The sequence below is a fragment of the Lutra lutra genome, chromosome 8 (assembly GCF_902655055.1).
Source record: "Lutra lutra chromosome 8, mLutLut1.2, whole genome shotgun sequence".
Taxonomy (NCBI): domain Eukaryota; kingdom Metazoa; phylum Chordata; class Mammalia; order Carnivora; family Mustelidae; genus Lutra; species Lutra lutra.
The window spans coordinates 118,993,699-119,009,850 of record NC_062285.1 but is presented as its reverse complement, the minus strand read 5'-3'; the positions used below and the strand labels follow the sequence as shown (position 1 = coordinate 119,009,850).

General features: G+C 38.2%; 1 protein-coding gene across 4 annotated transcripts in view; it reads left to right on the top strand.

The window, feature by feature from the left end:
- The window catches only part of FGD6 (FYVE, RhoGEF and PH domain containing 6), a 118,691-nt gene that overhangs the window by 43,797 nt on the left and 58,742 nt on the right, over positions 1-16,152 (top strand). For all 4 annotated transcript variants that reach the window (XM_047739611.1, XM_047739610.1, XM_047739609.1 and 1 more), the window contains exons 4-5: positions 10,678-10,745; positions 10,831-10,861. In XM_047739611.1, coding sequence (XP_047595567.1) covers positions 10,678-10,745; positions 10,831-10,861 — 99 coding nt within the window. The remainder of the gene's footprint in view (positions 1-10,677; positions 10,746-10,830; positions 10,862-16,152) is intronic.

Below are 16,152 nucleotides of genomic sequence, written 5' to 3'. Positions count from 1 at the left end.
AGAACCATATGATCTTCTCAATAGATGCAGGAAAAGCATTTGACAATGTATAGCATCCTTTCTTGATTCAGAGTCTTCACAGCGAAGGGATAGAGGGATCATATCTCATATCATATCATAAAAGCCATATATAAAAAGCCCACAATAATAGCATTCTTCATAGGGAAAAACTGAGAGCTTTTCCCCTCTGGTCAGGGTCATGGCAGGGACTTCCACTGTCTAGTGCTATTTTCAACAAAGTACTAGATGTCTTAACCTCAGCAATCAGACAACAAAAAGAAATAAAAGACATCTGAATCAGCAAAGAATAAGTCAAACTCTCACTCTTCACAGAACATGATACTCTGTGTGGAAAACTGAAAAGACTCCACCCCCCAAATTGCTAGAACTCATACAGGAATTCAGTAAAGTGGCAGGGTATAAAATCAATGCACAGAAATCAGTTGCATTTCTATGCTCCAACAGTTAGAAGAAAGGGAAAGTAAGGAGTTGATCCCATTTACAGTTGCATCCAAAAAACATAAGATACCTAGGAATAAACCTAACCAAAGAGGCAAAGGATCTGTACTCAGAAAACTGTAGAACACTCATGAAAGAAATTGAGGAAGACACAAAGAAATGGGAAAACGTTCCATACTCATGGATTACAAGAGCAAATGTTGTTTAGATGTTTACGCTACCTAGAGCAATCTACACATTCAGTGCAATCCCTATCCAAATACCATCAGCATTTTTCACAGAGCTGGAATAAATAATCCTAAAATTTGTATGGAACCGGAAAAGACCCCTATAGCCAAAGGAATATTGAAAAAGAAAACCAAAGCTGGTGGCATCACGATTCCGGACTTGAAGCTCTTTCACAAAGCTGTCATCATCAAGACAGTATGGTACTGGCACAAAAACAGAGACAATAGATGAATGGAACAAAACAGAGAACTCAGAAATGGACCCTCAACTGTATGGTCAACTGATCTTCAACAGAATAGGAAAGAATGTCTAGTGGAAAAAGGACAGTCTCTTCAACAAATGCTGTTGGGAAAATTGGACAGTCACATGCAGAAGAATGAAATTGGACCCTTTTCTTACACCATACACAAAAATAAACTCAAAGTGGATGGAAGACCTAAATGTGAGACAGAATTCCATCAGAATCCTAGAGGAGAACACAGGCAGCAAGCCCTTCAACCTTGGCTGCAGCAGCTTCTTGCTAAACACACCTCCAAAGGCAAGGGAAGCAAAAGCAAAAGTGAACTATTGGGACTTCATCAAGAAAAAAAGCCTTTGCATAGCAAAGGAAACCATCGACAAAACCAAAATACAGCTGACAGAATGGGAGAAGATAATTGCAAATGACTTAATCAGATAAAGGGCTTGTATCCAAAATCTATAAAGAACTTACAAACTCAACACCCAAAGAACAAATAATCTCATTAGGAAATGGGTGGCAGAATGAACAGATTTCCAAAGAAGACATCCAAATGGCCAACAGACACATGAAAAACTGTTCTACATCACTTGGCATTAGAGAAATATAAATCAAACAATGTGATACCACCTCACACCAGTCAGAATGGCTAAAATTAACAAGTCAGGAAACAACAGATGTTGGCGAGAATGTAGAGAAAGGGGAACTCTCTTACACTGTTGGTGAGAATGCAAGCTGGTACAGCTGCTCTGGAAAATAGTATGGAGGTTCCTCAAAAAGTTAAAAATAGAAGTACCCTATGACCCATTAATTGCACTACTGTTTATTTACCCCAAATATACAAATGGAGTGATCGAGGGGTGCCTGGGTGGCTCAGTGGGTTGGGCCTCTGCCTTTGGCTCAGGTCATGATCTCAGGGTCCTGGGATTGAACCCTGCATCGGGCTCTCTGCTCGGCAGGAAGCCTGCTTCCCCCCACTTCTCTCTGCCTGCCTCTCTGCCTACTTGTGATCTCTGTCAAATAAATAAATAAAATCTTTTAAAAAAAATGGAAAGATAGAAAGGGGCAGCTGTACCCCAATATTTATAGGAGCAAAGTTCACAATAGCCAAGCTATGGAAAGAGTCCAGATGTCCATTGACAGATGAGTGGATGATGAAGATATGGTATATATGTACAATGGAACATTATGCACCCCTCAAAATGAAATCTTGCTGTAGGCAGTGACATGGATGGAGCTAAAGGGTATTATGCTAAGTGAAATAAGTCAGTCAGAGAAAGACAATTTTCATGATTTCACTGATACATGGAATTTAAGAAACAAAACAGAGGGTCATAGGGAAAAAGAGGAAAAAAATAAAGCAAGACGAAACCAGAGAGGGAGATAAATCATAAGAGACTCTTGGGCATGGGAAAAATCTGAGGGTTGCTGGAGGATGGGCGGAGGGATGGGACAACTGGGTGATGGACATTGGGAAGGGTATGTGCCATAATGAACACTGTATTATATAAGAGTGATGGTAAGGTATTATATAAGAGTGATGCATCACAGACCTGTACTCCTGAAACCAGTAATACGTTATGTGTTAATTAATTGAATTTAAATTTAAAAAGAAAAAAAATGGTCTAAAATTAGTCATTTTTTTCAAAGGAGATAAACAGATGGCCAGGAATATGGAGAAATTGAAACCCCTGTACATTGCTGGCGAGAATGTAAAATGGTACATACAGCCTCTTTGGAACATAGTCTGGCAGTTCCTCCAAATGTTAAATTTGGAGTTACCATATAACCCAGCAATTCTACTCCTTGTTATATACCCACGTGAAAAAAGCATATGTCCTAGGAAAATCTTAGTGCAAAATGTTCACAGCAGCATTATTCATCATAGCTAAAAAAATAGAAGGAACTCAAATGCCCATCAACTGATAAATGGAACCATCAACTGATGAATGTATAAACAAATGTAGTATATACACACAATTGAGTATTACAGAGCAGTTTGTAAATGTGCTGATGCATGCTGCAACATGGATGGACCTTAGAAATTGGGTAAGTGAAGGAAGTCAGTCACAAAAGACCGCATGTCATACAACTCCATTTACATGAAATGCTCAGCACAAGGACATCCATAGAGACAGAAGATAAATAGTTGCAGAAGGTGGACAGAAGGGAGGATAGGGAGTGACTGCTTATAGGCATGGAGTTTCTTTTGGGGGTAATGAAAATGTTCTAAAGTTAGATTGTGGTGATGATTATATAACCTTGAATATATTGAAAACCATGGACTGTAGAAAGGTAAAAATACATTTTATGGAATATGAATATTTTAATAAAACTATCAAAATAATCTTACTATAGGGAAAACAATAAAGCCAAGTGAAAGATTGTACAGAGTAATGCCTATGGTATAGCCCTATATACATCAACCGGAAGGTCTTTGAAGTAGAAGCTTAGGAAGAGAGCTTCTTTTATTTTTTCAAAACTTTTTTAAAGACTTTATTTTATTTTAAGATTTATTTATTTGAGAGAGAGAGCGAGAGAGAGAGAGAGCACAAGAGGGGTGAGGGGCAGAGGGAAAAACAGGCTCTTCACTGAGCTCCAAGCCCGAAGCAGGGCTCAATCCCGGGACTCTGGTATCAGGACCTAAGCCAAAGGCAGATGTTTAACTAACTGAGACACCCAGGCATGCCTAAAGATTTTATTTTTAAGTAATCTCCACATCCAATGTGGGACTTGAACTCACCACCCCAAGACCAAGAGTCTCATTCTCTTCTGACTGAGCCAACCAGATGTCCCTATTTGAGACATTTTTTAAAAATTTATCTTTAATTTAAATTCAGTTAATTAACATAAAATGTATTATTGGTTTCTGAGGTTGGGATCAGTGATTCATCAGTCTTATATAATATCTAGTGCTCATTACATCACATGCCCTCCCTAATGTCTATCACCCAGTTATCCTATTCCCTCTCCTCCCTCCCTTCCAGGAACCCTCAGTTTGTTTCCTGTGATTGAGTCTCTTATGGTTTGTCCATCTCTCTCTGATTTCATCTTGTTTGATTTTTTACTCTCTTCCCCTATGATCCTCTGTTTCATTTCTTAAATTCCACATGTGAGATCATATGATAGTTGTCTTTGTCTGATTGACTTACTTTGCTCAGCATAGTGCCCTTTAGTTCCATCCACATCATTATAGATGTCAAGATTTCATTCTTTTTGATGCCTGAGTAATATTCCATCATATATATACACCACATCTTCTTCATCCATTCATCTGTCGATGGACATCTAGGCTCTTTCCATAGCTTGGCTATTGTGAACATTGCTGGTATAAATATTGGGGTGCAGGTGCCCCTTTGGATCATTGCATTTGTATCTGTGGCATAAATACTCAGTAGTGCAATTTTTGGGTGAGATATTCTGGGTGAGAGCTTCTTTTATAACTTCTTTGATCCTCCATTTCTTAACTGACACAATGAGACAGTAATCCCCTGCGTAACTCCACAGATCCTATAGGATACATAGTTGTAACATGCCAAATATTAGTTGTAAAAACACTTCTGAAGTCAAGAAAGTTTATGCACATTAGGCACTTGTAATATACTTCTTAGATTGTGTTTATTTATTTATTTATTTATTTTTAAAATGTATTTGACAGACAGAGATCACAAGTAGGCAGAGAGGCAGGCAGAGAGAGAGGAAGGAAAGCAGGCTCCCTGCTGAGCAGAAAGCCCAGTGCGGGGCTTGATCCCAGGACCCTGGGATCATGACCTGAGCCGAAAGCAGAGGCATTAACCCACTGAGCCACCCAGGCGCCCCTTAGATTGTGTTTATGATAGGTTGTATTGGTTTCTCCTTCATTATGGTTAGAATATTCACCACTGTTCACCTTTCCTGCATATTGACTTCCCTACCTCTTTTCCAAATTTTCTTTGTAAAATAGCTGATGTGATATGTACCCTTATGAAGAGAGGGGTGAAAACACAAGAACTTTGTTCTTGAGAGGCTAATTATGGTGTTACCTCATTGGGGGGATAATTTAATGATAAAGGTGTTTCTCAGGCAGATTTGGTTATTCAGCTTTTTGCTTTTTCAATAGAGCCCTTGAGTAGCATAGCAGAGGCCTTTTAAGAATCCTGTTAAAAAGTAATGGATAAATTTCACTGAATTTTACTTGTAGTGAACAAATAGGAATAGACAAGAGCACGGTTAAGAATTTACAGAGCTGGGCTATGATCAAGAGATCAGAACATGAAACTGGGTTTCAGATCAAAGGTTCTGTTTTGGAATTTGACTTATTTTATGATCTTCATGAGGTAATTTCATTTGTGGCTAATGTTTCAGCTTCCACAGCAGAGTACTTCTGGGAGATGCCGTTATTTAACAGGCAGTCTGCTCTAAAATGTGATGTAATTTAAGTGAGGACTGTCATTAACTGAAAAGTCAAGACGCCAAATATGGCCTCTGGAAGTTTTACATTGTGGTGTATTTTTCCGTCATTGTTTGACTTGGGTCAGAATAAGTCATTTGTTCTTCCAAGTTGAAGATAATACAGAACTTTTCATTTTGTTTTGTTTCTTAGTTATCTTTGACTTTCTACTTTGAAAATTATTGTAATTCATTGGATAATTTTCTAGTAGTTACTAGCCCTCTTTAGCTCTGTACTTGTCCTGGTTTAAAAGGTAAACTAGACAACAGAAAACATAGATTCCTAGAATTTTAGAATGACAGGAGGCCCTAATCATCTAGGCCAACCCCCTACCTTTTTTTTTTTCACATTGATCTATTAGTTTGAAATTACATTTTCATGTTACTCAGTACATAGTCAAAAGCAGTGTGCTCCATTCTTAGATTCTGAGAAAGTGACAGTCACTCTTGTACACATTCATGCATATCAGTTGCAGTGGACCACACACTGTGCTGTATACAGTAGGTAAGTAAGGTCCTAAACTAGAGGGCATTAAACATGTCAGCAAATAAACACAATCCCCTGGAATAAAGTTCTGTAAATACTATGTGAATAAGAGAATAAATTATCCTGTGACAGTGGTGGGGAGAGAATGTCAAGGCAGCCTTTCATAGAGAAAACCTTTGAGTGCTGTCTTAAAGGATAAGTTGGAATGTTATAGGCAGAAACCTTTGAGGAGGGGAGAAATGATAAGGAGGGAAGTCAAAGCAGAAGGAAGGGCATATAGGGACAGACATGCAAGGGCAGAGCGGACTTGGAGTTGCAGGGTGATTCCAGCATGGCTGGAGGAGAGACTGTACAGTGTTGGGGAGCAGGAATGGACTAATGAATATAACTACACATACTGTGGAGTGTCTTAAATGCATGGCAACGGAAACTTGCGTCTTTTTTGCCCACAGGTGATAGGGAGTTGCTAATGAGTTTCAACCTGAGAACTAAGGTATTTGCGTTTTAGAACTATTACTCTGGTGGCAGTGTAGAGACTGGATTGCAGTGGAGTTAAATCTATAGCCAAGGAAACTACTTAGGTTCCTGCGGTAGTGTAGGCAAGAAGTAAGGAGGCAGGAGAGGTAAGGATCGATGAAGCTTTAAGGAAACATTCAGAAGGATAAATTGTCAGGACTTGATGACTCAGCTGTGATCATAGAAGGTGGAGAAGAAAGAGTGCAGGTTTCTGACTTTGATGAGTAAATATCTACAGTATCTAGTATACAGAGACTTGATGACGTGTTTAAGGAGTGACAAAAGGGCATTGGATGGATGCTTTATTCTTTGTGAATCTTTTCCTGAATTATACACCTCTGCCTTTTACAATCTTTCGCTACTTCAAGATGTAAGTACATTTCATAGTTATATGAATAGTTGTTTATTTGGTATGCTTTCCTTATTCACTTCTTGAAGGCTGGGGATTTTTAAAAATTTATCCTTAAATTTATATTATGGCAGCCACTCTCCTGCCCCATCCCAGACCTACAGAATCAGAATTTCCAAGACAGTTCAATGGGAATCTGAAATTTAAGAGCAGCTTGGAAGTTCTAATGATCAGTAATGTTTTCACATTTAACTGTAGAGCAATGTGAATCAGCTGAGGGTAGAGCTGTTTTCTCCTACTAACCTTGCTATCAAATGTTGGATAGATAGAGTTTTAAATTATGGAGTAAGGATGGTGGTCACTCCTTCCTCTTGGAATGATCTCAGAATAACGAGGATAAGAAATGCAAATTCTGCCTTTAGTGTATTAGAAGACAGCTTAAACTTCCAATCACAATGTATGAATAAAGGCTCCCATTTCCACCAGCAGTAGATAAAGGTTCCAGTTTCTCTATATCCTCACCAACACCTGCTATTTTCTGATATTTTTTAAGTTTATTTTTTTAGTAATCTAGTACTTCAATATATAGTAATTTAATCATCTCAAATCCTTGACCCCAAGATCAAGAGTTGCATGCTCTTCTGACTGAGTCAGCCGGGCACCCCACTATTTTCTGATTTTTTTTAATCACATTCTGTGGATATGAAGTGGAATCTTACTGTGGTTTAATGTGCATTTCCCTGATGACTGATTATATTCTTATATTCTTATACATCTTTTCATGAAGTTATTGGCTATTCTTATATATTTAATGAAATGTCTAGTCACATCTTACATATACTGGACACAGAATCATGTTTGCAATTATTTTTTTTTTACCACCAGGGTTTATCTGAAATTTATTTTCTTTATGGTGTCTTTTTGAGCCTAAAAGTTTTAATTTTATGAAGTTTAATTTATTGGTGTTTTTTTCTTTTATGGGTCATGCCTTTGGTGTTATATCTAAAAACTGTTACTGTATGCAGAGTCACAAAGGTTTTCTTCTAGAAGTTTTATAGTTTTAGCTCCTACATTTAAGTCCAGGATACATTTTTAAATTTTTGTATGTGGTGTCAGTTAGCTTATAAATTCATCTTTTTGCTTATGGATATCTAACCAGTCCACTCATTTTCAACCATTTGTTGAAAAACAAAATCCTTTCTTTTTATTTTTTAAAGATTTTATTTATTTATTTGAGAGAGAGAAAATGAGAGAGAGCATGAGAAGGGGAGGGTCAGAGGGAGAAGCAGACTCCCACCGAGCAGGGACCCCAGTGTGGGACTCCATCCTGGGACTCCAGGATCATAACCTGAGCCAAAGGCAATCGCTTAACCAACTGAGCCACCCAGGCAAACCAAAATCTTTTCTTCCATTGAGTTGCCTTGACAACTTTGTCAAGAATCTAGTAACCGAATTTAAGGGCTTGCTTGCCCCTGTTTTTTCCAGTTGATCTACATGTCTGTCTTTATGCCAGTACTCATTATCCCCCCCGCCCCGCCAAAGTTTATAGTCTCACTTTTTCGAAAGGAAACACATACTTCATAGTCCCCAGCTCCAGAGCTGCTTCTGAATGCCACTACTGTCTTTCTCACTGATTTGCCTTGCCACACCTGAGATATTGCACATTTGACTCTTAAGATTTTGAAATTGTAAGTTCAACACTTTCATTTGACGGATAAGGATTATCAGGCCCCAAGTTAAAGTCTTTTTTGTCCCCTGCTGGAACAGAAGCATGATACCTGCCCAGGAATAACATTGACTGTGGAGTCACCATACACCTCTCTCTAAAGAGAGCCTGGCAGAGGAAGGTCCTGAGGAGAAAAAAGGTATTTGGAGTAGAGACTTAATAAGCGCAGAGTTATAAAAGAAGGAAAGGCAGGGGCGCCTGGGTGGCTTAGTTCGATCAGCTGAACTCCTGATTTCAGCTCAGGTCATGATCTCAGGGTCGTGAGATTGAGCCCTGAGTTGGGCTCCCCACCCAGCACAGTCTGCTTGAGATTCTCTCTCTCCCTCTCCCTCTGTGCACCACCCCTGCACCCCAAGCTTGCTTGCCTTTGTGTGCTCTCTCTCTCTCTCAACTAATAAATAAATAAATCTTTAAAAAGAGAAAAGAAAACAAAAGGGAGATGCCAAAAGTAAAGTACACCTACTTAAAATTTTTGTATAAAGGTAGTATACATTTTAGGTGGCTTTGCTAGTCAAATGCTTCACCACTTATAGTGTACCTAAGTTTCCTTTTTTCTTTCTTTCTTTTTAAAGATTTGATTTGTTTATTAGAGATCACAGGTTGGGGGGGAGCAGAGGGAGAGGGAGAAGCAGACTCCCTGCTGAGCAGGAGCTCAGTCCCAGGACTCTGGGATCAGGACCCGAACCAAAGGCAGATGCTTAACCAACTGAGGCACCCAGATGTCCCTGTAACTAGGTTCTTTTAAAACTACTGCTAAGAGTACGTCTTGACCTGTATGGGACCTCCCATCACTTGAAAATAAGAGTGCTGAGTTAAGGTTTTAGTTCTTCCAGTGATTTAGGTTTTTCTTTTTTCTTTCTTTTAATATTTATTTTTATTTTTATTTTTAAGTAATCTCTGCACCCAGTGTAGGGCTCAAACCCATAGCCCTGAGATCAAGAGTCTTATACCCCCTGTTTTTCATTTTTAATGCATTTCTTCTGGCCTTCAATTTTAAAAAGATATCCTTTATTTTACAAAATTAAACTTCCTAGCTACAGATGATAAAACCGTTATGATAGGAAAACAACAATTATCCTTGTGTGTGTGCGTGTACGTATGCATGTGTATGTGAGTATGTGTACATAGTCATGGTTATTAGCACATGACTGATACATGATCTGAAAGATCACACTGTGCATAAATTGCTTCCTGAGGAATGTGAGCTGGTGAATGGAGCTGAGTATCTTGTGCTGTATATTGCTCAGTTGAGCAAAACTTACCCAGTCTGTTGGTCATAGTCATTCAACGACCTATCTTAGGAAAGCAGAATGATAATGAGGATGGAGGTCAAATTCATCTATCTAATTGTTCCTTTAAAGATAGAGTTTGGGGGAAAAAAAGGTTAGAGTTTGGGAGCTAAGGTAAAGGAGCAAGGCAAAATATCCTAGGCTAACTAGACAGCAGTATTAAAGCATTCTGAATGAATAACTGATTGCTCCTTAAAGATTATTTGTGTAAGTCGTTGATTTCATACCCTACTTTGAATATTTTTTTTCATAACAATATTTATATTCTGATGGAAGGGTTAGGATTTTTTTTATATTGTATTTAAGTTCTGTACTGAAATAAGAAAACATGGAAGGGATAAGTATACACTGCAGGATTAATATTTACTCTTGGAGGGGGAGGGAAACTTTAGTGTAATATATGACAATTTGTTTCATGATATGTTTTAAACCAGATACTGCAGAATGTTTGGGATTTGTTAAATCTTGAAGGGAGGGGGGTGATATATGTGGGTATTTGTTGAGCAATGAATCTTTGTGAGGAGATGCCATGATTACCAGCAGATATTGAAAAGACATTCAGGGTAGTGGAAGAATTCCTAGTTTATATGTTGGGAAGAACTCATGTTTATGTGACATCTCTAGGAGTCATTTCTCCTGCAGAATGTGACTTTCCAGTTTTTGAATCATTGGCTTGTGCTCCACCGAGGCTCAGGCTTCTCAGGACAGTCAGTTGAGCAGTACAGTGCTGGTAACAGTCCAACGTGAGATCACCGAATGCTCTGCACTCTTCCTGTATTGTGTTTCAGTAACCGCATCTAGTTCTCCCTGTTTCTATTTGATGTTATATAGTATGGAATATGTTCTAATCAGAAACCTCTTAAGTGTCAGAGCTTGAATTTATATCTGACTGGCTCAAAGTTGATTTTCATTATCCTTTTATAAGTTCATGCTTTTTTAATGCACTCTTTTCCACAGAATGAAGATACTGGAATGAAGAGTAAAGTCCATCATATTGCCAAGGAGATCATGAGCTCAGAGAAGGTGTAGGTATTCAGTTTATAATTCGGAAGACCATTTATTTCCCCACTGGCTCATTTAAAACATTTCTTTTATTGTTATCTTTTACAGGTTTGTGGATGTATTAAAACTTTTGCATATTGTGAGTATCTACAAATAACTGTCCTCTTTTGCATTTTTCCCTATGTCAAAAAATTTTTAGCATAACTTTAAATATACTTTATACATATATATATATATATATATATATATATATATACTCTTTCTAATATATGGTTACATGTTTAAATTCATGTATATGTGAATATAGATATTTTCTGAAATGTATGTATCTGTTGTGTGTGTAGTATACCCAGATGATTTCCAAAAAATAGAACGTTTATATCCATATTTCCGAAGTTTTCAAACTTTCTGTGTTCATAATAAAGAGTTTTTAGTGATAATATTTCTTGGGCATTTGCAGAAGATGTCTATCAGAATTTTGCACTAGCAATGTATTAAAAATGTCATGATCAGTGTTCAGAACTATTCTCTCTGAAACTGCTCTCAGAAATAGACACTTAAAATAGACATTTTTACAACTAACTTTTTAAAGTTCTGTATTCAATTTTTTAATTATCAACTTGAATGAACTTGTTGGAAAACAGTTATGATGTGTCTGACAGCATATTCATTTTTCTCATGCATTTTTTTTGTACCTGCAAGTTTTTACAAGTTCTATTATACATTGGAAGTGAAGTACTTTTAATCCTACTTTATTCCAGTTATATTTTGGCAAGTTATTAAAATTTAACAAAAGAAGGGTGAGGTAGAGGAAACAATGAAGAAAGAAATTGAAGTGAAAATTTACTTGGGTGGTATAATTATTAACATCATCTTAAACTTAATTACTGAGAAATGGTAGGTTCACACCCATTAATATCTCTAAGAGTATCATTTTCAGTTTTCCTTTTAAAAGATACATGTGAACTTAAAAAGTAGGGTACATTTAAGGGTGAGTCACAATCACTAAATGATTCTCTGTCCTCAGAAACCTGGAACTCTATTTCCTGCATGAAAAATCTCTAGTTTTGGAAACCTTTTCTTTCTTTCTTTCTTTCTTTTTTTTTTTTTTAAGATTTTATTTATTTATTCAACACAGAGAGAGAGATCACAAGTAGGCAGAGAGGCAGGCAGAGAGAGAGGAGGAAGCAGGCTCCCCGCTGTGCAGAGGGCCCCCGGATGCAGGGCTCAATCCCAGGACCTGAGCCGAAGGCAGAGGCTTAACCCACTGAGCCACCCAGGTGCCCCTGGAAATCTTTTCTAAAACAATTCTTTTTTTTTTTTTTTTTTTTTTTAAGATTTTATTTATTTATTTGACAGACAGAGATCACAAGTAGGCAGAGAAGCAGGCAGAGAGAGAGAGAGGAGGAAGCAGGCTCCCTGCTGAGCAGAGAGTCCGATGTGGGACTCGATCCCAGGACCCTGGAATCATGACCTGAGCGGAAGGCAGAGGCTTTAACCCACTGAGCCACCCAGGTGCCCCTCTAAAACAATTCTTAACATTACTAATTTGTTTTGAGAAATTACTGTCCTGTGAATAGTTTCTTATGTAACTCTTGACTGTATTGCTTAGTTCTCTTTGTAATTCTTTTTTTTTTTTTTGAGATTCCAAAACTTTTTTTTTAGTAACTAAAAAACTAATAGACATAAAATCAGCAAGGATATACAAGAACTGAATAATACCATTAACCAACTAAAATCCAATTGGCATTTATACAACCCTCCATCCAAAAAAAAAAAAAAAAAAAACAGTAAATTTTTCTTTTTAATTTAAAAAAAAATTTTTTTTTAAGATTTTATTTATTTATTTGACAGACAGAGATCACAAGTAGGCAGAGAGACAGGCAAAGAGAAAGGAGGAAGCAGACTCCCTGTGGAGCAGAAAGCCTGATGTGGGGCTCGATCCCAGGACTCTGGGATCATGACCTGAAACAAAGGCAGAGGCTTTAACCCGCTGAGCCACCCAGGTGCCCCAGTAAAATTCTTTTTATAAGGCTATATAGAACTTACCCAAGAGAGATCATATCCTACTGCTTTAGCTACAACCCTCAAATTCTGTTACGTTATGTTTTTTTTTTACTTTTTTTAGTTCAAAATGTAATTCATTTTTAAAAATTACAGCATGATATTTGATCACCCAAACAGATTTGTTGAGTTTGAAGTATATTGTCATTCCAAATATATAACAACATGATGAATAAATAACTTTCCAAAATAAACTCTGGTTTGAACTGAATAAATTCCATTTTTTACTGAACCTCTCTATTGTTTAAATAATTGTAGAGTAAAAAGAAAAAAGCTGAACTCCCTTTCTCTGGAAAGCTCAACCTATCTGTAGGACAAACAAATTGTACTTATTTGACATATTTTCTGATCAACATGTTTAAATAGAAATAGGACCTCTCTAAGGAAATTTTAAGCATTCACTTGGTAAGGTCACAGAGGCCAACAATACTATGGAGCCAGAAAAAATCGAATTGGAACTTGAGTGCGGTAGTTCAGCAAATCTTGTATGGAACACGTGTTGAAGATGCCACGATAAATAGCAGTCCCAGTCCTCATAGTGCCTGTACACTAGTGTAGTGTTTCTCATAATGTGAGGCACTGGATTTTAAAATTTCCAATCCATGCTGGATCAGAACTTTTGTAAAATAAAATAGAAATGTCATGGCCATGTCAAGGTGACATAAAAGTTTCCAATCCCTTATTCACCCTTCTAACTAATGTCTTTGCAGACCAGTAACAATTTAAGGACCACACTTAGAGAAAGTTGACAAAAATATCAGTGTCTGTCCTGCCCAAGTACATTGTTTCCTTTTTTCTTCCTTCCTTCCTTCCCTCCTTCCTTCCTTTCTGTCTTTTTTTTTTTTTAACTTTATTTTTGAGAGGGGGAGAGAGTGCCCACAAGTGAGGGTCGTGGGGAGGGGCAGAGGGAGAGAATCCCTGAGCAGACACCCTGCTGAGTGGAGAGCCTGTCAGTCACAGGGCTCTATCTCAGGACCCCTGAGATAATGACCTGAGTGAAAACCAAGAGTCGGATGGTTAACCGACTGAACCACCCAGGCGCCCCAATTCTGTTTCTTTCTTTCTTTTTTTTTTTTAGATTTTATTTATTTATTTGACAGAGACCACAAGTAGGCAGAGAAGCAGGCAGGATGGGGGGAAGCAGGCTCCCCACCGAGCAGAGAGCCTGATGCAGGACTCGATCCCAGGACCCCGAGATCATGACCTGAGCCGAAGGCAGAGGCCCAACCCTCTGAGCCACCCAGGCGTCCCATCCAATTCTGTTTCTTAATAGCTATGTGAATTTCAGAAAGTAGTCTGACCCTTTGGCCTAGCTTTCTTCATTTGTAAGATGGAGATAGAAATAATGATCTCTCTGGTTGTGAGGAATCCATGAAATAAAGTATGTGAAGAGGCTGGTATGGTACATAGTATATAGTAGATGCCCAAATTGCCTTTCATTACCTTCTTCATTTTCCCCTGTAGAGCATCAGTGAATGGGAAGAATTCATTTTGTTATCAAATAGTAACCTTTTTATAATTCTGTCCCTTCCAAATGCCTTTTTCCCTCTCTACTAATATTTCATTTTAATGAAGGAAGTTCGGATTCCAGTAGGTAGAGAAGCAATTAAGAGTTTCATCAGCTTACTGGGGTCCCTTGGGTAGCTCAGGTGAGGATCTCAGGGTTGTGAGATGGAACCCCAGGCTCCGTACTGTGTGTGGAGCTTGATTAAGATTCTCTCTCTCCAGGGTGCCTGAGTGGCTCAGTGGGTTAAGCCTCTGCCTTCGGCTCAGGTCATGATATCAGGGTCCTGGGATCAAGCCCTGAATCGGGCTCTCTGCTCAGCAGGGAGCCTGCTTCCCCCTCTCTTTGCCTACTTGTGACCCGTCTCTCTCTGTCAAATAAATAAAATTTTTTTTTTTTTAAATCTCTCCTTCTGTCCCTTCCTCCTCCCCGTCACCTGCATGCACACATGCATGCTCCCTCTCTTGCTCTAAAAACAAACCAAAAAAAAGCTTCACTAGTTTATTTATTTGATTATTCAAAACTATTTATCTTGCTCTTACCCCTATATTTTTGGAACAAATCATAAATTCTGTAAGAGTGAACAGCCAGGTGAGGTATTTCCCATATTGTCTCAGATCTGATAGTTCTCATGGATGGCCTTGGTTTCTTCCCAGATGGTGTTGAACAGAGTGAATCATCCAAAACCCACCTTGACTTGTACATTTTCAAAACCTCCTAAGCCTTTAATGTAGGAGTGAGACTAGATCATCTGCCAACCTCATGTTAACATCCTGTCTGATATATGCAAATGCTAACTCAGCACAGCCCAGCTCTAGTGGGAATTTTAACAACAGAGCATTAGCCAGGTGAGAACCATTACTAGGAGAGACTTGTTAGCAGCATAATGTGGGTGAAGTCAAAAGAGTCTCTTGTTTCGTTTTACCATCCCCACCACCCGTTAAAGCTCGTATTTACCCTTCTACCGAAAGGACTCCATAAGGGTAGCCCATGGATAGTTTTAATCCTGAACACTATTGCTATCTGACTTCACATGAATGAGTTCATGTCTGTGTTATATCCTAGAATATGACTGCTTTAAAATATAAATAACAGGCTTTAGACAATCCAGTGGATTTTTTTTTTTTTTTTTTTGGAAATCAACCAAGTATCCCAAGTGGCTTGGGAGAAGCTATTGTTTCAGTTATACGTGATTTCCCATGAATAGTTTTCTGTCTTAGAGACTCTAGAATAGCATTAATAGATCTTTCTGTGATGACAGACATGTTCAGTATATGCACTGTCCAATATGTCCAATGGTTTTAAGCTTTAAATTTGTCACTGTAGCTCACTAACACTTTATATATCACTTTATCACTCTAGCTCGCTGACATTTCTTTGTTTAGAATTTGCTAAACTAGGTGATATAGCTCATAGGGAAAAAACGTAAAATCTAGACTGAAGAACTTCATCATTTAAGCTATTGTCACACTGAAAGGAAATGGGCTTGGATGGAGGCATGCAGTTTAAAATCAACTCAAGATTCAAGGAGCCATTATATTCAGTTAAGGTCTTTGATTCTTCTGCCTGTGTTTGTGAGGAAAAATTGGGCCTGTAGCTGCAAGAGCAAGACTTTACAGTTAGGGTTTTTTGTGATACGTGCTCTGCAATATCTGCCTTGAGCTCCTGGACTTGGAACCTGATTGTTTTTTTTTTTTTTTTTTTTAAGTAATCTCTACACCCAACGTGGGATTCGAACTTTCAACCCCAAGATCAAGAGTCACATGCTTAGTGCTGAGCCAGCCAGGCACCCCTGAACTAGATTTTTTAAAAGGTCCAGTGGTGCACAGTGTCTCTAAATCAATACCCAGTATCAGTGTTTC